This window comes from Panulirus ornatus, chromosome 48, assembly GCF_036320965.1.
Source record: "Panulirus ornatus isolate Po-2019 chromosome 48, ASM3632096v1, whole genome shotgun sequence".
Taxonomy (NCBI): Eukaryota; Metazoa; Arthropoda; class Malacostraca; order Decapoda; family Palinuridae; genus Panulirus; species Panulirus ornatus.
In genome coordinates, this window is record NC_092271.1 from 20203058 (window position 1) to 20224540 (window position 21483).

Genomic DNA, 21483 nt, shown 5'->3' on the forward strand with positions numbered 1-21483 from the left:
TCATACCTGTTTACCAAAGTCCCGTAACTTACATCCATACTACACTGTCAGAATTACTATACTGTCAAACATACCCATTTTTACCCTCACAAACAGCAACCTCTTTTTTCACACTCCTCATTATACCCAGGACCTAAACCCCCCCTAACCAACCCCATGGCACACTTCAGCATCCAAGATTACATTTGCTGCCATGTTCACCTTCACAAGGTTCTCTCTAATCAAACACACTGCAAATAACTCGTCTCTTTCCACTCCTAAATCTGAAAATCCTAATTTTGTTCACATTTATTCTCAACTTATACCTTTCCCACATTTTTCCAACTCAGCAGCCTCTACAGTACTTAAATCTGCCACCAGTGCCTTGTCATCAGCAAATAACTGATTTGTCCCCCAGGATCACCCACCCCTGACAGAATTCAGACCTGCAATTCTTTCCAAGCATCTTAATCATAGAAAAAAATAAACAGCCATGGTGACATTGCATATCCCTACCACAAGCCCTTCTTCAAATGGAACCACTCACCCTCCTCTCTTCTTACTCATAAACAAATGATTCACCCCCAGGGTCACCTATCCCTGACAGAATTCATACCTGCACTTCTTTCCACAGAAAAAAAAAAGAAGAAATTAAAAAGCCATGGTGACACTGAACACCGCTACCACAAGCCCTTCTTCACCTGGAACAACTCACAAAATGTCTTACTCTCCTGATAAAAATTATTTACTGCTTCCTATAAATTCATACAATCTTCTACTGACAAAATATCAAGATCATATAAAAAAGAAAAAAGAGAATTTTAGAGTGGATGAATGTTTAAAATATGATAAGACTTTCTAGAGAAGATTTTGAAAAAGTAACCCTCCTGAAGAATGACAAAAGTCATGTACAAATGGATACAAACAATTGGATTCAATACACTAGAAAAAATAATTATTACCGTCAGGTAAGTCTTGCTTGTTTGCAAAGACAAGAATAATAGCATCTCTCATCTCACGATCATTGATGATGCGGTGAAGTTCTTGTCTAGCTTCATCCACACGATCGCGATCAGCACAGTCGACCACAAATATAAGACCTTGTGTACCAGTGTAGTAGTGTCTCCACAATGGTCGGATCTTGTCTTGTCCCCCAACATCCTGGGAAGAGATGAATTATCATATCTTTGCTAAGAACAGGCTGTTTCCTTTAACATAGAAATCAAAACCCCACAAGATCATATTACCTAATATATTTCACAGGGAAAATCCCAGAAACGTAATTATGAAAGGAAACCATATATGAAATTCGATGCCACTCAACATCTGGGTGAGAAGAAAAGAAAAGTAGAGCCTGCTGAAGCAATGGGGGTGACTATAACATGAAATAAGAAGTTAAAAGAAAGGGATGAGGTAATACTATTTATATATCATACTTCTTTTTTCTTATTTCTTAACGACAACAGTTGTCTAGCAAACTAGTTTCTTACACGACATTTAATTCCTGGAAGTTATCCATTCTACCTAAGGGATCAACACAGCATATCATACTTTACAAAATATATGGGGCTTTCAGCACAAAACAAGTAAATAAGCTAAATAAATATTTTGATAAAATGAGCATCACACTTTTAAGAAAGACAACAGCCTTAGCATCACCAAAAACTTATAGATTCTGATGGATCTGGTTTCATTTCAAAGATATTTTGTCACATATTATGGGATGATAAAGAAGAAAGGATAATGTGTTCCAACATGTATGCATAATATTGATAACCATAATATTGATAACCAAACAAGTAATCACGTACATTTCTTTTCATCGTACGAAATACATTATAATCATGTTATAATAACTTATCCTAGGCTTCATTTCACAATCAATGCATTCATTTTACACAGTTACAGCAATATTATAGGTAAAAAAAAAAAAGCATGCATAAGCCCATCACATGTGAGTAAACACAGTAGTCAGGAACCAGGGCTTTGAGGTGTAGGGTTCTATATAGTTTACTCTGAGGAAATAAGAGCATGGGTACCTCCAACCTCAAATACAGAGAAAAGGTCAAGTTAAAGGGAAGAATGGGTCTATAAAAGACATCAAAAAACAAAGGAGCTAAGTGATGTGCAGTGGTGACATTGTAGGATACAATTCAGCAAACCAACATTTGCAAGGTATGAGACATCAAGGAATAAGTAGAGCAGGATAAGACAAGAAGAATAAAGAAATTTTTATAAGGATAGTGTGAACAAGATCGTAGAAAATCTAAAACTTTTCCATAAATTCATCAAGAGTAAGCTGTTCATAAAAGAGCAGCTAATCAGGATAAGGGATTCCCAGAGAAGAACTGTAAAGGATAATGTATGGATATGCAAAGTGGATATGCAAAAAAGTGAATAAAATTCGAAAGTGTTTTCACGGAGAACCCTATAAAGATATGTGAGGCACTGTAAAAAAAAAAGAAAAAAAAAAATTCAAAATTGTTTTCACACTGGAGGACCCTATACACTCAACACCAGTGAGATGGGAGGTTTCAGTAAGCACTGAGATATCAAGAAAAGACTAACAGAATCCTAAAAGGTCTTAGCCCATACAAGGCTCATTGGCCTGATGAATTTCACTGTATGTGCTGAAGATGTAAGCAGATACACATATATACCTCTTGAAATACTGTTGATGTTGCTGAAGAGAGGCAAAGCACCAAGGGAACAGAAAGGGCAAATGTCATATCTATAAAAAGGGAGACCATGATGAGGCACTGAACTACAGACCAGTCTCCCGGACAAGTGTAGTTCTGTATGTTTCTGTAAAAGATAATCAGAAAGCATATCAATGACTTTCTATAGGGGAGAGATTACATTAGTGACTGACAGAATGATTTTTTGGAAAAGAGGTCACCTATCAGAAACCTCTTAGAATTCTATGATAAAGCAAGCTGGGTGGACTGTTTGCATCTGGACTGCCAGACAAGCATTTGACACAACCACCTGGGAGGCTGATTAACCAGCTGGATCACTAAGCAAGAATAAGGGGGTAAACTCTTTCAAAAGAGATATAATTTTCATGGAAGGGAATAAAGGGCATAAGTCTGAGTAGCTTTCTCCAAATGGACTGAGGTCATATTAGAGTGCAGCAAAGTTCTATTCTAGGACTATTACTCTTTTTGATTTATGTGAATGACTTTTCAAAAAGTAGACACTCCTACCTGAAAATGTTTGCTGATGCTGCAAAGGTTTGAGGGGAGTGAAAAGTATGGAGGAATGCATTAACTTACAAAGGGACTAGAAAGACTTCAAAGATGGTCCAATACACAGATGATGAACATCAATCAAAGTAAATTTAATGAGGATGGGTCAAGAAGAAAGAAGGCTTCAATATGATTATCATCTACCAAGATTCTGAAAGCGAGAGAGAACTAATAGTTGACATCATCCACAACTGTCACCAAAGTCCCAACTTAGAAGAGTTCAGGAAACCAACACTCTGCGAGCAAATACTTGAACTCTGTTCAAATTCATGGATAAAGAAATATTAAAGCAAGCTATTCATGTCCATGAAGCCAAAAGTAGAATATCCTTCTCAAGTCTGGTCACTACAACTAAAGAATCATCTAGAGCTAATAGAGAAAGGTCCAGAGGAAAGCACCACATATGGTAACATTAAATTTGTCCGTATCAGAAGAGCAGCGAGTGCGGGTTGACCTAATCACAACCTTAAGATTTCAATACAGATTGAAGATGTGGAGAGAAAACAGTTCCTTGAGAGATGCAGGATGAATAGATGTAAAAGAATGAATGAGAACATGCTTAATGCAGACAGCATACATGAATCTTAGAAGTTTTATGAAATCAGGGAATACTCATAAGATGGGGCCTTATGAGTGTAAAACTCCCCACAGTACAAAAAGGTAATTACTCTAAAACTATTGAAATTTCAGTGCAATAGTGACATGCTAATAATATGAGTAAATTGCTGTCTTACAAAGAGAGGAAGGTCATAAAATTCTGGTATTATCACAGATTTCTGGGCCTATGATGGGCCTGTCACTGTTACAATGAGCACCTCAAATCTGTCAATGCTTGCACATTACATGTAATGTCACCTTTCTCAACCTCCAGTTCTAATACACTACTAAGCTTCAATGCATTTTGGATAGCATGATGTGAATTATACCTAAGCAATGCTTCTCAGGCAAGTGTGAAAAAAAAATTTGATCTTATTCTCATCATATATTTCAGTTAATATATAACCACAGGACCCTTCTCCAGGGGCACTCACAACTTCAGGCAGTAGCAGGAAAGAATAAACTCTTCTGGATTGAAAAGTTCTTCAATGATATTGTACTCAAGTGATACAACTTTGCTGGAACTGAATTTTCAGTCATGGTGTAACCTTAAGCACGTCTCTCCACAAGGAGCCTTACTGGGACAGATGGGACTTCTGGGGCAAGAAGTACACACACGCATACAGACATATATACATAAATACATATACATGTGTGTGTGTGTGTGTGTGTGTGTGTGTGTGTGTGTAAATTGGTACACTGAGTAAACACAGAGGCTCTTCCCTGACTTTACTCACCACCGTAAATTACACATTTGTCATAATGAATAATTCCTCACACACACACACACACACACATATATATTATCATATTATTTTTTATTATACTTGATCGCCGTTTCCCACATCAGCAAGGTAGTGCTGACAGCACACTGAACCCAGTATACCATATCGTTCCAATTCACTCTATTCCTTGCACGCCTCTCATCCTCCTGCATGTTCAGGCCCTGATTGCTCAAATCTTTTTCAATCCATCCTTCCACCTCCAATTTGGTCCCCCACTTCTCCTTGCTCCCTTTGTTCCCTCCACCTCTGACATATATATCCTCTTTGTCAACCTTTCCTCACTCACTCTCTCCAAATGTCCAAACCATTTCAACACATCCTCTTCAGCTCTCTCAACCACACTCTTTTTATTACCACACTTCTCTCTTAACCTTTGTTACTTACTCGATCAAACCACCTCACTCCACATACTGTCCTCAAACCATTTCATTTGGAACACAGCCACCCTCTTCCATACAACCCTATCTATAGTCCATGCCTCGCAACCATATAATATTGTTGGAACTACTATTCCTTCATACTTATTCGCCATTTCCCACATTAACGAGGTATCATCAAGAACATAGGACTGAGCCTTAGAGGGAAAATGCTCATCTGGCCCCCTTTTCTGTTCCTTCCCTTGGAAAAGTAAAAGCTGGAGGGGAGGATTTCCAGCACCCCGCTCCCAACCCTTTTAATCACCTTATATGGCATGCAGGGAATCCATAGGAAGTATTCTTTCTCCCCTATTCCCAGGATAACCACAATCACAGTGTTAGGAGAGTAGTCACAACAGTCAGGAATATGGGTAGAGTGATAGCTTCCTTCAGATGATTACAAATGAAGAGGACATAACACATTCCCTATGGTGAACACTAAAGTCTCCTAAGTACAGCAGAGGACCTCAGCTTGAGGGTACGAGGATGTCACAACCTCATGATAGGAATTTAGATAATTGAAAAAAGGAAAAAAATTTGTAGAGGTAGGAGTGCAGTAGGTGAAAAAATGAAAATAGTGGTGGTTAGGAGACAAACATTAAGCCACATAACATCGAAGTCTGGGGATCATAATTACTCAAGGTGTGTTGATGTTGGAATAAGCAGACTCCACCTCTGAAATGGAATCGGGAAAGAAGATTATAGATAAAGATGCATAAGGAGTTAGTGAGAATATCATTATAGAGTTGGGTCACCAAAAGAAGTATGATATTAGGAAACATCATAGGTTAGATGTTCAACAGATGAGAGGTTCATAGAAAGACCATGAATAGTGGTGAAATGAATGGGAAAAAGGTAAACTCTTTTCAAAGGATACAAACTGAGACATAAGTCTAAATGGAGAAAAATTGGGGGAAGTGAAATGTTCTAGATATCTGGGAGTGGACTTGGCAGTGAATGGAACCATGGAATCAGAAACGAGTCATAGTGTGGAGTTAGGGGCATTGGTTCTGGATGCAATAAAGAATGTGAGAAAAGAGAAAATGCTATCTAGGAGAGCAAAAATGGGTATGTTTGGAGGAATAGTAGTTCCAACAATATTATATTGTTGCAAGCCAAGGGATATAGACAAGGTTGTGCAGAGGAGGGAGGATGTGTTGGAAATGAAATATCAGAGGACAATATGTGGTGTGAGGTGGTATGATTAAGTAATGAAAGGGTAAGAGAGATGTGTGGTAATAAAAAGGGTGTGGTTGAAAAAGCAGAGGGTGCATTGAAATGATCCGAATATATGGAGAGAATGAGTGAGGGAAAGTTGACAAAGAGGATATATATGTTAGAGGTGGAGGGAACAAGGAGAGGCAGGAGACCATATTGGAGGTGGAAGGATGGAGTGGAAAAGATTTTGAGTGATTGGGGCCTGAACATGCAGGAGGCTGAAAAGTGTGTATGGAAAAGAGTAAATTGGATCGATGTGGTATTCTGGGGTCAACATTCTGTCAATGTGAAACATCCAGAGTAAACCAAGGAAAGGTCTGTGGGGCCTGGATGTGTATAGAAAGCTGCAGTTTTAGTGCATTACACATAACAGCTCATGTATGGATGTGAACGATTATGGCCTTTCTTCATCTATTTCTTGGAACTACCTTGCTGACATGTGATGGTGATGCTGTTTCATGTAGGGTGGGGTGGCAACAGGAATGGATGAAGGCAAGCAAGAATGGATACGTACGTGTATATATGTACATGTATGTGTGTATAACCACAAGGAAAACGAAACATGATAAGTTCCCAAGTGCACTTCCTGGGAACTCATCGAGTTTCATTTTCCTCATGGTTATATACATACACTACATCATGCACACCACTGTGACCTCTTTCTACATGTATATGTATGTATGTATTATACATGTACATATACATACATGCATATGTACACACACATACATACATATATAAACACACACATATACATATGTACATGTTCATACCTGCATGTCTTTATCAACTCCCATCCCACAGGAAATGTGTATCTATGCATATGTATGTATATGTAAATGTATGTGTATTATGCATACGTGAGTGGATGGGTCTTCCTTCATCAGTTTCCTTGTGCTATCTCCCTGATGCGAGAAATGGCGATCAAATATGAAAAAATATCATTATTATTACTACACTTGATTGCCATTTTCTGCGTTAGGAAGGCAGCACCAGGAATCAGATAAAGAAAGACCATTCCACTGACATACACATATATGTAAACATACATACATGCATATATACATATGTACACATTCATACTTGCTCCCCTTCATCCATTTCTGGCGCCATCCCACCCTAAAGGAAACAGCATCACCACTCTCTGCATCATACTTGTTTCCAGTATTCAATGTTTGCAAGGTAGCACAGAAAACAGACAAAGAAATAGCCTTATTCATTCACATTCAATCTCTGACTGTAATGAATAATGCAACAAAACAACAGCCCTGTGCCCACAATCATGTCACAATCTTTTCATGGTGTCTGCTGAATACATCAAATGTCCTAGCTCAGTCCAATGATGGCATGTTGCCCTCTATATATTTTTGTTTAGGTTATACAATGTTGCTCCAATTCACTCTATCCTATGCACACCCTATATCTACCTGCAAGTTCATGTCCCAAGCATTCAAAACCATTTTCCACCATATCCTAACATCTCCAGTTAGGTCTCACTCTTCTTGTCTCTTACACTTCTAACAAAAATATCTATCAACCTCTTTACACTCTTCCTCTCCATAAGTCCAAACTATATCATTACACGCCCTTCGACTCTCTTAACCATAGTCTTATTACCAAATCTTTCTTGTACCCTATTACTTCTTAATTAATCCTCCCTACTAAAGAACTCCATTCCAATACATTCATCTTCTATACTTTCTCATTTAAGGCCCATACTTCACAACCAATCAACAGCATCAAGACTATTATGCCTTCAAACACACCTATCTTTGCCCACAGTGACAACAACTTCTCTTTACACACACTCCTCAGTACATACCTTAACCCCTCATACACCTAATGATTCACTTCAGCTCCCATGTACACTCCCAGATACCTAAAAAGCCCTTCTACCTGTTCTTTCCAAAGAAACCTACCCTCCAACTGACCTGTCTCTTTCTACTGCTGAACCTAATACCTTACTTTTACTCACATCTAATATAAACTTTCTCCTTTCACACACTCTCCCAAACAAGAACACAATCTTCAATAGTTTCTCCCTCAAATCAGCCATCAACAATATGTCATTAATAAACAAATGACACACCAACCAGGCCCCCCCGAACCAGACTGCATACCTGCTCCTTTCTCTATATATCTCTGATGCTTGTTCCCTCCAGGAACTCCAAGGGAGTGGCAACGGCAAAAGAGTCTCCATAATAGGTAAAACTCCGGAGCCACTCCTTAGCCTTTAGAGCCTCACCCTCAACAGACTAATGCACGGGGCAATTCTAGCACAGTGTTTCCACAGGCTCCTACCTAACGTTCCTACTGGCTACTTCTACCCAAGACCTTTAACATTCACCACCCTCACTACCCCATCAATAAAAAAATTAAAGTTATGGTGACATCACACACCCCTACCACAGGACCACCTTCTTCTGGAACCATTCACCCTCTTTTGTTCCTACTCATATACCTGCCTTTTTCTTTTGTAACAACTCTTCACTTCTTCCAACAGCTTTAATACCACACCTTAGTGTCTTAACACTTTCCACACATCCCTATCAACTCTATAATATGCTTTTTTCATATCCACATATAAGTCCTGTTTCTACAAGTATTTCTCAAACACATTCTTCAAAACAAGTGTCAGATCCACACATCCTCTACCACTCTTAAAACCACACTGTTCCTCCCAAACTTGCCTTTCTGTGTAAGTCATCACCCTTCCAAAGACCATTCCCCTAAACAACATATCAGGTACACTCAACAAACTTACACCTATAACCTATCAGGTACACTCAACAAACTTACACCTATGTAATTTGAACATTTACTTTTGTCCCCCTTGCCTTTATACAAAGGCACTAGACAGCATTTTACTAATCCTCAGGCACCTCACCATGAGCCATATTTACTGTGAAAATCATAACTAACCAGTCCACAACAAAATCAAGCCCTTTCTTAAGAATTTCAACAACTATCCCATCCACTCCAGCTGCTCTGCTGCACGTCTTACAAAATGCTTTCACAACCACTTCTTTTTTCACCAAACCACTTGCCATGACTCTCTTACTTCACATAACTCCATGTCCAAAACATCCCATACTTGTCACCCCATCACGGAACAACCCTCCAAAATACTCACTCCATATCCTTTTCATTTCATCTCTGCCCATTACCAATTCCCCCCTTCACTAATGTTCCCATTAGGTCTTTGTTCATTCCCATTCTTCTTACACCTACTACCTTTATTCCATAACAACTTATTCTCTTTAAAGTCTAAATATACTTGTTCACCCCAAATCTCATATACCTTCCTTTTCAGTTCCTGCACCTTCCCCTCCAACACCTTCTGCTTTCTCTTCTTCAGCTTCCCATCACGTCCATTCCTTCCTTGCAATAATGCCCATTTCATTGAAGGTAAAGGGGAAGGGGGGGGGGGGGGGTGGAGTAGGGGGGCTGAAACCCTTCCCTTCTTTGTATTTCAATTTTCAACTGTTGGAACAGACAGAAGAGCCAAGCTCAGTCTCCTTGAAGGCTCAAGCTGGGGTGTCTGAATGTGTATGGATATAACCAGGATGCAATGAAGAGAGAGACAGGAAGTATGTGTGGGAGGAGATACCTGGATGTTTTATCTCTGAAAAATAATAAGCTAAAGGGGAAGGGGACAAATAATCTGGAATGAAAGGTAAAGTCAGGGGTTAGTGTGAAGGTGTGAGCAAAGGAAGGGCTAGCACTTCTGCTAATGCAGTTGTGGGAATGTATGAAAGAATGTTATGAAGCAAACCCCAGATTGGTGAGGATGAAAATGAAAATGGATTATAAGAAGTAGGTTAATACTGGTGGATATGCACCTGGTCACGAGAGATGTGAGGGAGAACAGTAAGTGTTCTGGGAGGAGATGAGTGTGCATGTCAGCAATTTTGATGTGAGGTAATCAAGTACTAGATGGGTATCAGGCATGAGTGGGTGATACAGTATGTGAGGGTATAGTTGGGAGGGTATATGTTGTGACCGTAAATGGTGAACAGTTTGTGGAGTTGTGTGCCGGAAATGGACTGGTGATTGAAAAAATTTGGCTTAAAAAAGAGGGACATCCATAAGTATATATGGATGAGAGGGATAGGTTGTACATGGACATTACTGGATTATGTCCTCACTGACAGGAGTTAAAAAGAGAGTCTCTTGAGCAGGAATGTGCAGAGAGAAGCAGTTGGTGGGGTGTCTAAACACTTCTTGGTGGAGGTGCAGGTTAACTTTTGTAAAGGTATTTGGAAAAACAGCATTCACAGAAGTAGAGCTTACATGTGCAAGAGAAGTGTACGGCACACGAACTGTCGGAAATGGGCATGTGAGAAATGGAAGAGAGGTGGGATGAGAAACTTAAGTTGCTGGAGAAAGAAAAAAGAGAGGTATAAGAGCACTACTCATAAGGAATGCATTCAAGTGATTGGGATATGAAAAAAAAAAAAAAAAAAAGGCAGCTGGAGGTTTAAGAGGAAGCTGCAGGGGCTGAAAAAGAGGGCAAATGAGAGATGGGGTGAGCAAGTATCATTAAACTTCAGAAATACTAAGATAATGTTTTGGAAGGTGGTTAATAATGTGAGAAGAACAAGAAAATAAATGGAAGAGTAGGTGAAGGAGGCAGATGAGGAGTAAAAGTGGTATTAAGGCAGCGATGAGGTGAGGTGGAGACAGAGTGAGTAATCTACGGATTTACACTTGCAGAAACCACACCATTTCTTCCTTTCCGAATAAAGTGTTGTTTCAGAATTCAAATAAATTTTTTCATATATGCTAACTAAATGAGTAATCAGTATACCTAGCCATCATTCTGATGCAACAATAAATCATTAGAAGTACAGTATTTGAATTAGTTAAAGAAGTGATGGTAAATAGGATTAGTGACACAGAAGTAACTGACAAAGTACCACAAAGCCCTTACTGAGAAACTGCTAAGAATGTTACTCTCATAAATCCCCCTCCATCTCCAGTAACAAAAGCATTAAAGTACTTACCCAAACATTAAATTTGACATTCTTATATGCTACTGTCTCAACATTAAATCCAACTGTTGGTATGGTGGTAACGGAATGGCCCAGTTTTAGCTTATACAGGATGGTGGTCTTTCCTGCCGCATCCAGCCCAAGCATCAAGATCCTTATCTCCTTGTTGCCGAAGATCTTACTCAATAGTTTGCCCATCCTGCCCACCCCTGTCAAAGACAAGCTTTATTAGAGACAGATCTTTAAGATTTATTTTTCAATGAAAAAATGCAGAATAATTAGGTTCACTATCAATGAAATATATATCTTAGTGATCCAAACATTTTAGGACAACTAATCTTATGAAGGTTCACTTAGTAATCAATAAAATACAGGAAGGTAGAACTTAAATTCAAATGTTTTTGAAAAGTGTGTAATCAATGCCAAAATACAATAATGTTATGACAACCAAAAAATCAAAACATTTTCTCCACATCTGAGGTCATTCAGAATAGTACAAAAAGGTTATATTCAATGTGCACCTTAACAGTCCAATAAATGTGACCTACTCAAAACATCTGGTCCTACAATGAGGCTGGGCTTTATATGAAATATGAAGAGGCTTAAGGATAGGGAGAATAAGAAAAGAGGAAAATTACATTAAGAATTTTGGCATAAATGGAAATCCTACCTTTTAAAATGGGCTAGGTCATAATAGTTAGGAAGAACAGGACAGTAAGTTCCATAGCTTTCAAGTGCAAGGAAAGATGCAGACATCAAAACAGCCCACCCTTGAGTTTCCAACTCCCACATAGGAATTAAGAGACATAGTGGCATGCTGAGTAATATAGGGTCTCACTAAAGGTGAGGACACACACACAACCAAACCTTGGGAGCAAAAACCAAAGTATTATCTATAGAAGAGGGATAGTGAACCAACAATGCAACACTGGGCAAATGCTGCAGTGAGGTTAGACTTGGAGAGTTGATAAGTCATTGCTTTAGACTCATCTCTGTCTAGTATGTGCAGAATGTACAGTTAGAAGCTCCCTAGTTGTGGCAGCAGTACTCTACATAAGAATGGCTCAATCCTTGTATAAAAAAAAGAGCAGCTGTTCATAAGAGAGGATTTTATTGCATCTAAACATACGTTAGATGTGACAGTGGTACCAAGAATGGTAACTGTGTTAAGTGGAGGAATTCAAGATCCATCAAGAGATAGGAAAGCTGTGAGGGGTTTTAGAGAGAGATAGGGTAGAAACTAGGTTTTAAAGGCATTAAGTGAAATGCAGATCAAGTAAGAAAAGATGAAGCAGATCCGGAGAAAGTGGAGGAATGCAGTGTTGAGTCATGAGCATATGAGTGTTTTTGGTTATCTACTGATGAAAGGAAATACTTAATAAAATGGAAGAAACGTGCCGGAGCCAAGATAAAACCTGTTGAAAAGGAAAACAGGAAGAGGTTAAACCATCAACAATTACTTTACGGAGGTTAATCAGCCAGAAAGGAAGCTACTCTTAGATATAAGGGAAAAGGGAAAGAAGTCAATTTCAGAGATGATGACCAGACATTAGTAAGAGAGTGTAGAATATAACCAGCGGATCTTGCCTTATGGAAGTCACACAGATGATGAGGGAAAAGACTGTGATTCAGACTGCATAAGAATGTGAGAGTTGAGAGGGGATTCAAAGGTTTTGCAGACAGTAGAAGTCTAAGCAATAAGACGACAGTCGGAATGGTTAGAACATACCCCTTTAATTGGGATGCAGAATAAAGCTGCATATTTCCACAAAGAAAAATGTTTGGGTTTTAAACAGAAGAGGAAGAGACGAACAAGTACAGGTACAAGTTTGGGAGCAAACTCTTTCAATACACAAGGATAGATACCATATTCATTTCCAGAGAGAGAAATGCTTTTTGGACAGTATGAAAAGAGATTACTAGGAGGGGCACAGGATTATTATGGCTATCATCAAGGAATGAGGGAATGCTAGAGTCATTCAAGAAGAAGTATGAGGGAAAAATAGTCAAAAAGCTGCTCTGTCAATGGGAGAGACAACTTTAGTACAGTCAGAACAGAAAAAAAAAAGCTAGTGATGCCTTTAGCCCAAGACTAGAAAGATCTATCAATGTGAAAAGTTATTGTACATCGTGAGGATATAGGAATACTTTGCCTTGACAATAACATATTTGAAATTATTACATTCTGAGATAAATGCTGAATGGGAGTCACAGGAACGAGAAGGTTTTCAAGCCTGATATGCCAGGCCCTTTGCCAAATGACTTCAGAATAAGCATATTTGAACAAAAGATTGGAAGAAGAGGAAGTCTTAGATAAAAAGGGGATATAAGCCTCTATTCCCACATCAATACCCTCTCTTGTATGCTCAATAAAGATAGAAGTATCTCTGTAGACAAACACTTATCAACTCTTGGGGGGTTGCAAGTTCTTCCAGAAAGTGCTATTTACCTTTAAACTGCAAAATACATAAAATGTTGGTATTCAAATTACTGCGACATACATTAACTGAAACATGATTTCTGTACCATTTTGACCTGTGCAACACACGTAGCATTAATAAACTTCAACATTCCACCTCAGCAAAACAAAGGTACACAAAGAATATATTTTTTCTATTTTTCACACTTCTGCATCATACCTTTAATTCCATGAGAATATAATCTGTTTCAAGAGATTTTTCTTTTTGTGTTTTTTGCCCACAAAGTGGTAGCTAGGATTCCCAGTACCTGCATGCTTTATAAAGGTTAAGGTGTCAATATTCATGTTTAGGAGGAACTGGCGGAGGGGGGTGCAGTTAACAGAGCACGGTTACATGAACCGAATGGGAGAAAGACTACGTAGTTACAGTGTGAAGGATCGGACATGAAAAACACAATTACAGAGTTAGAAGAGTAGTCACAACAGTTAGGAACATGGGTAAGGTGAGTAATAACTTTCTTCAGCATTGCCTATGGTGAACACTAAAATCTCCTAAGTACAGCAGAGGACCTCAGCTTGGGGGTAAGAGGATGTCAAGACCTCATGAGAGGAATTTAGATAATTAAAAAAAAAAAAAAAAGTAGGAGTGCAGATGAAACAAAAATGTTACTCAAGGTGTGCTAATATGGAATCAGAAATGAAGATTATAGTTAAAGATGCATTAGGAGTGTTAGAATATCATTACAGATTTGGGTCCCTGAAAGAAGTATGATATTAAGAAACATAACAGGATCAATAGGTGGGAGGTCCATAGAAAGACCACAAATTTATAAAGTGGTGAAATGAATGGGAAAAAAGTTAACTCTTTTCATACAATAAAAGCTGGTACATACATAAGTGGGGAGTTACTCAGAAGTTTCCAATTATCCTAACTGTAAAAAATACTGCAGAGGAAGAAAGGAGAAAGATAAGACCCTGGGGAAAAAATAGGGATTAACAGAGGAAACAGTAAGAGACAGAGGTCTGGAGAAAAAGTGGAGAAACAGTGAAATAGTAAGAGAAAGAGAGGTTAGAGAAAACAAGAGAAATCCTGGAGATGAGAGGCACAACTGAAGAAATGGTTGTAAAAGAGAAAATAATGCAGACTTTCACTCAATGATGCCAACCAACTAAATAACTTTCCTAACTGAGGTGGTGGGTCCACCCAATACACCACAAAAGGAAAATGTTTTCTTTTTTTCTTTTTACACACAAATATTCTCTCTCTCTCCTATCATTACCAGGACCTCATCCACCACCAGTTTGGGAAGAAGCAACTGCAACATATTCTTGCCACAGTCACCTCCTGCCACCAAAGATCCCTCGTCACTAGGTTGCAGTTCAGCATCACAACTGCATCAAGCCCATATAGACTGCTACAGTAAAGAATTAGCCTCATCCCAACCAATCTGAACATGACTAACTATTTCACTTGAAAGTCTGCATAAAGGATGTTTGTTTAATACCTCCTCACCTTGTTCTTGACCCACTGTCTTCACTACGTGTATTTTCTCTACATTTTCAGCCTTTCACTGCATTTTATTGAGTAAGCCATTCATTATCATTATTATCATTATCAGTATCATTATCTTTATCATTATTATTATCATTAATATTATCATTCTTGTTCCTATCATTATTATCATTATTACTTCGTAAAGTTTAAGGAATCAGCTTCTGAACAGCCAGCAGGCACCATCATTCTCACCCACCACTGGTAATACCACCACTACTACCATGGACAGCCTGCACCACAATGACAGACATAACATGTTAAAAGAGAAAGAAAAATAATAAGTGAAAATGACAAAGACAAAAAAGCCAAGACGTATATCAGGATGGGTACCACTGTCCCACCTTACACCATTATAAGTGTTGTATATCTACAACACAGATGTTGTAGATCCCCAGCACCTTGACCAGACCAGTTAAAGAGGTCTCTACACCAATGTCGTAGATCCCCAGCACCATGACTAGACCAGTTAAAGATGTCTCCTCACCAGTGTCGTAGATCCCAGCACCATGACCAGACCAGATGAAGAGGTCTCTTTACCGTGTAGTCGATCCCCAGCCCTATGACTATACCAGTTAAAAAGGTCCCATTTTCAGTATTGTAGTTCCCCAGAATCAAGAACAAACCAGACTAGTTTCCAGTCCATGCCTTCCCTTATAAACCTGGGAGTACCTGGTAAGTGCCATACACTGTATAGGGATCACAATACCAGTCTATAAGAAACACAACCACACACACCACCTGCTGCACAGCCACATTACCACACACCACCTGGGGTAGTCATAATACCAACACCACCTGTTGCACTACCACATTACCAGCACACCACCTTTGTACTGTCATACACCACCTGGTGTACTGTCATACTACCATACATCACCTGGTGCACAGTTACACTACCACACACCACCTTGTGTACTATCATACTACCATACATCACCTGATACAATGCCACACATCACCTGGTGTACTCTACCTGGTGTATTGTCATGATACCATACACCACCTGATACACTGTCCCACTACCATACACCATGTGATACACTACTTGGTGCACTGTCAAATACCATACACCATCTGGTGCACCATCATACTACCACACACCACCTGGTGCACTGTCACACTACCATACGCCATCTGGTACACCGCCACACTACATACACCACCTGGTATATCGCCACACTACCACACATCACCTGGTATACCGCCACTCTACCACCCACCAGCCTGCTACACTCCCAGCCGCCTTATCATTCATTACCACTTCCAAAATCTCAGCAGTAATATTTCACTGGCAATACTGAGAAAAAAGAAACGGGTGGAATCATCTAACACACATAAGAATGTCTCGGTCCTTCAAGTCATAGGTCGTAAAGTGTATTTAGCAGAGGCTCTGGACGTCTTTACCTTGTTTCCGTTTTCAGTGAAGTGCGCAAAGGAGAATTTACTGCACCGTTTATAACTGGTGTGTGGAGCAGAGAGGAGATCTCCCTCTGTGCGAACTTAAGCCATACGACGTCTTAGTGTAATTCATAAAGTTTATCTGTTCTTCATGGAGGGTGTTCCCCTTAGCAATGCACGGCGGGGAAGGTCACCTGACCCTCCCCCCCCCCCCTTCCTGAATCCTAATTCCTTGTTATTTCCCCCCCAAAGCATGTCCACGCACGATGCCTGTGGACGACCGAGCTCGCCATGGCTGATCGGCGACACACAATGTAATGCGTTTTCTTCGCTGATGACTAAAATGGATTCCATCATCTCATTCAAGATGATCACTGTAACTATATATCATAACTGTGATGATGATCATTGGACCGCGAGTGTTCGACCCTAGCCCACGATAATACCCTAACTTTTGTTTCTGGCCCTTAAGAGGCCACGTCAGTAGCATCATGGTACTCAAGAGATCGAAGTTAAAGCACTTATAAAACCTAATATCTATAAAGTACTGGAGTATTATTCTCTGTAATGTTAATTACATAAAGACAACAGACACGAGAGGTTTCTGTTCCAGCACCTACCGAGAATGCTAACCAGAGAGGTCCAGCCACAGTCCACGGTCATCCATTAGCAAGTTTTCACCGCAAAATGTTTTGATGTGTTGGTAGCTCCTGGCCATCATCTCCGCTCATGGGAAACACTCAAACTTGATGCCCTTTTGCACAAGAAGGTGCAGCTTGTAATGAACGAGTGTCCTATACGAAGGAGGGTAGTAATCCAAGACTAGCACGATTTCGAGAGTATGTAAACACTAGGCTGCCGCCATGATAACGCGTTTAAAATACACACTAGAGAGATGAAATCCAATAATGCCTGATTAATTTCTCGGCAAATTTCAAAAGATTGACTTCAATGTTCTACTTTCATCTTTCTGGGGGGGGGGGGGGGGACACACAAAAAAAATAATAATAGTCATGGGTTGAGTTTTTTGTTGTAATGAAACCAGTCTTAAGACCCTTACCCCACCCCCCAACTCTACCGGACGGGGCTTCAGCCAACATACATACTAGCACGCACCAAGGTGCTTCCTGTGGTCCGCTGCCTTGACCCCCAGCCAGGTCAGGTCAGCTCAGGCAGCACCAGCTCGGCTCTTAACCAGCCGGGGTGCAGCAGTGTGTCTTCCGGCAGTACCCCTTTTGTGGTGAGAAATCTTATAGCGTGCGTGACGCTGGTAGCAGAGGTGTTACGTGTACAGCCAGCCGGGGTTGTTCACCTTGTTCTGTGTCGGCGGTGAACATCCTGCACAGCCAGCCGGGGTCGTTCACCTTGTTCTGTGTCGGCGGTGAACATCCTGCACAGCCAGTCGGGGTCGTTCACCTCGTTCTGTGTCGGTGCTGAACATCATGTACAGCCAGCCGGAGTTGTTCACCTTGTCCTGTGAACACCGCACTGCCTTTCACCTGACAACACACACACACACACACACACACACACACACACACACTCCACCAGAATAACCCTGGCAACCCATTGTCAGTTTTCTATTTTACGCACATCAACAATGCCGTTCAGCATAGGAGTGTACGCGAGAGAGAGAGAGAGAGAGAGAGAGAGAGAGAGAGAGAGAGAGAGAGAGAGAGAGAGAGAGAGAGAGAGATGATATCGGCCACCTACCTGACCCGATAAGGACGTACATGCACGACTGTTTGAGGTGGCAGAGGGGTAAGGGTTGGGGGGTCCAATTCGGGCAGGGCATCTCGCTGCCCCACCTCAAGGACAAGACCCGACCACAGGCCAGCCAACCACTGATCTGCTCCTCAAGTTCCTTATGTATAATGTCTGTCTGTCGGTCCTGGCATGAACGTTACGGCCCCCCACTCTCTCTCTCTCTCTCTCTCTCTCGACCCACCTGTTAACGGATTACTTCCGAGACCAGAAGCTTCGACTGGGGTAGTCTTAGGTGATAACGGAGGAGGAGGAGGAGGAGGAGGAAGAGGTCAGTTCAGTTTCTTACACTGACACCCCTACCAGTGTCCGCTGGTTGAGCTCCCCTTCGGTCGAAGGTATACATCCCTTCTTATATTGAATCAGGCACTTCCCCTATGATCGTAGACTCGCGTGTCTTTCCTTCCATCTGTACAATCTGAGCTGAATTTCATTTGCCACTGCTCTGAGCGGGTTATGGCGTCATTCTGTATGTTTCTACTAAAACCATTCTCCATGGTATCAGTCCGCCTTCCCCCCCCCCCCCCCCTTTTTCATTGCATGACCAGCAAACAAGAGAATTTCATTCTTAATTTCTTAGTCTGGATCATTTAGACACCGAAAGAAATGGGAATGGGGCAAAATTCTGAGCCTTGTGGGAAAGTAATAATTGCAATACATCCCCCCCCCCCCTTGCGTTTCGAACTATCCGAGCTCCTTTTAAGCCTTTTATCCACGTGCATGATATATTCTGACACACACACACACACACACATCATAAGACCATTCTTACAAGCTCTATCAAAACCACTCTTAGAAGTTTAAAGCGACTGACGGAAGGCGCAATGTATTGCAAGCCCCGTTCTTTCTGTGTTTCCATCTAAAATTCCAGTGAACTAGTGAGACAAGATGCATTACTGCGGAGGCTAAAGTTAACAACGTTGGCCCGTTCCTCTTCTTCCACGACATTTAATAGCTTGTGTCCCGAGACAGCTTCCATAAATTCACCCCTCCAGGCACGATGTCACACCGAGAGTATTGGAGTAAAATTTTTTTTCCTATAATAATCTAGTCAATACTTCTCATCTGAGTTTGTCTGTGACGAGTGCTTGTGCTCTGCTAGGCAGGCACTGTAGTTCCGCAGCTCGGGTACATTTGCTTTCGAGAAGGTGAGGCGTACATTAGGGTGAAGCCGATGATTTGTTTGTGGAGAATACAAAAGGATTCTTTCTCCTGTCCACACATCTTCAGGGCCAGTGAGTGTACTGATGATACTGAGTTTGCATGCTGCTTTCGTTATGATGTCTGTGGCGTGGAAAGTGAGAGAGAGAGAGAGAGAGAGAGAGAGAGAGAGAGAGAGAGAGAGAGAGAGAGAGAGAGAGAGAGAGAGAGAGAGAGAGAGAGAGAGAGCGAGCACCATCACATATCCAGACAGCAAGATATATATATATATATACAGTATACAGCGGGGCGGGGTGTACACCCAGATAGCCTGCGGGAGGCAGTTAAGGCAGGTGTGGCGGTGGCGGCGGTGGTCAGATGGCCCCCAACAATAAAATTCCCTCACGTTAAGAACAGCGGTTTTAGCGGCCGACCATCCCGGCCAGACCTCCTGCACTGGGCTCGGCACTGTACACGACCTCCATCAACGGAGTCACCCACTAGTGTTCTAACAGTATAGTTGGAAATAATAATAATAATAATAATAATAATAATAATAATAATAATAATAATAATAATAATAATAATAACAATAATAATAATAATAATAATAATAAAAATAATAATCATCATTATCATGTATGACCTATGTCGAGCAACTTACATCACCAGAGCAACCAACTTAAATGACTTTCGCAATCCACACCTGAATGAAGACATTCCCACACACAACACAAAAGCCTTAAATGGCAAGAAATCACATGAAAAAAGTGCATATATATATATATATATATATATATATATATATATATATATATATATATATATATATACATACACATATAAGACTGGCACAGACAAAATATCATCTCCACATGAAGGAATATCAAGTGTAAATATGATACATAAAAAAAAAGCACTAAAGACTGTAACGAAGAAAATGAGGAGACGACGTGCAGGCCAGGGAGGCAAAAGTCTGGGTTATGTGGAGCCATTAGTTGCAGATGTTAGGCTGGTCTGAGGACACTGTGGCTACCCCACCCGCTTTATGGTCTCGCCCCGTCCGCTTTACCACACACACACACACACACACACACCACACCACACTCCCTACCACAACTACGATATACTGCCCACCACACCACAACCACTCAACAACCCATCCCAACATCACCACACTCCATGACAACACTACGATACATTGCCCACCACACCACAACCACGCATCATTCGCATATACCACCACCCACCACACTACCACTACACTCCAGCCACCCTCCCAACACTACGCACCACACACCCTATACCTCCACTACACACCAACCACTACCACACCGATAAATACCACCCACCATCACCACACATCAGTCACGTCACCACCCACTACATCACCACAATACACCAGCCACCCCACCACCACCACCACACTACATACCACTCAACCTATCTACCACCAATGCACATCATCCATCACACATCACCCACTCCACCATCGCACACCACCCATACCACAACCACCACACAACACCTACCCCACCCCATTACCACACACTTACCACTACACAACCCTACCCTTTTACCACACACCACACCACTGCACAGCCCCACCCCATTACCACACACCATAACCTTTGATCCACTAGCTATCCTACCCAGCACATGCCCTGGGCCACCAGACACCAGCTTGCCTATCATCCATCACACAGAGAGAGAAAGAGAACTGGTCTCGTTCCACTGTTGTTGGTGTAACAAGACGTCTACGAAAACCCCTCCTCTCTAACCCAGCTGACTCTGGCAGAGAGAGAGAGAGAGAGAGAGAGAGAGAGAGAGAGAGAGAGAGAGAGAGAGAGAGAGAGAGAGAGGCGGATGGAGTTCAGGGTGGGCATGCATTACAATGCAATATCTCATCTCATTCCTGCCACCGAGGTATGGCATCCAACTGAGTGATACCACAAGCAGTAAGTCCAATG

At 41.0% G+C, this 21483-nt stretch overlaps 1 protein-coding gene across 6 annotated transcripts in view; it reads right to left on the reverse strand.

Moving 5' to 3' along the window:
* LOC139763807 (ADP-ribosylation factor 6) overlaps nt 1-21483 on the reverse strand; it is a 125327-nt gene that overhangs the window by 6595 nt on the left and 97249 nt on the right. For all 6 annotated transcript variants that reach the window (XM_071690075.1, XM_071690078.1, XM_071690077.1 and 3 more), the window contains 2 exons: nt 11250-11446; nt 942-1140 (listed from right to left, as the gene is read on the reverse strand). In XM_071690075.1, the coding sequence (XP_071546176.1) occupies nt 942-1140; nt 11250-11435 (385 nt within the window). In that variant the 5' untranslated portion in view covers nt 11436-11446. The remainder of the gene's footprint in view (nt 1-941; nt 1141-11249; nt 11447-21483) is intronic.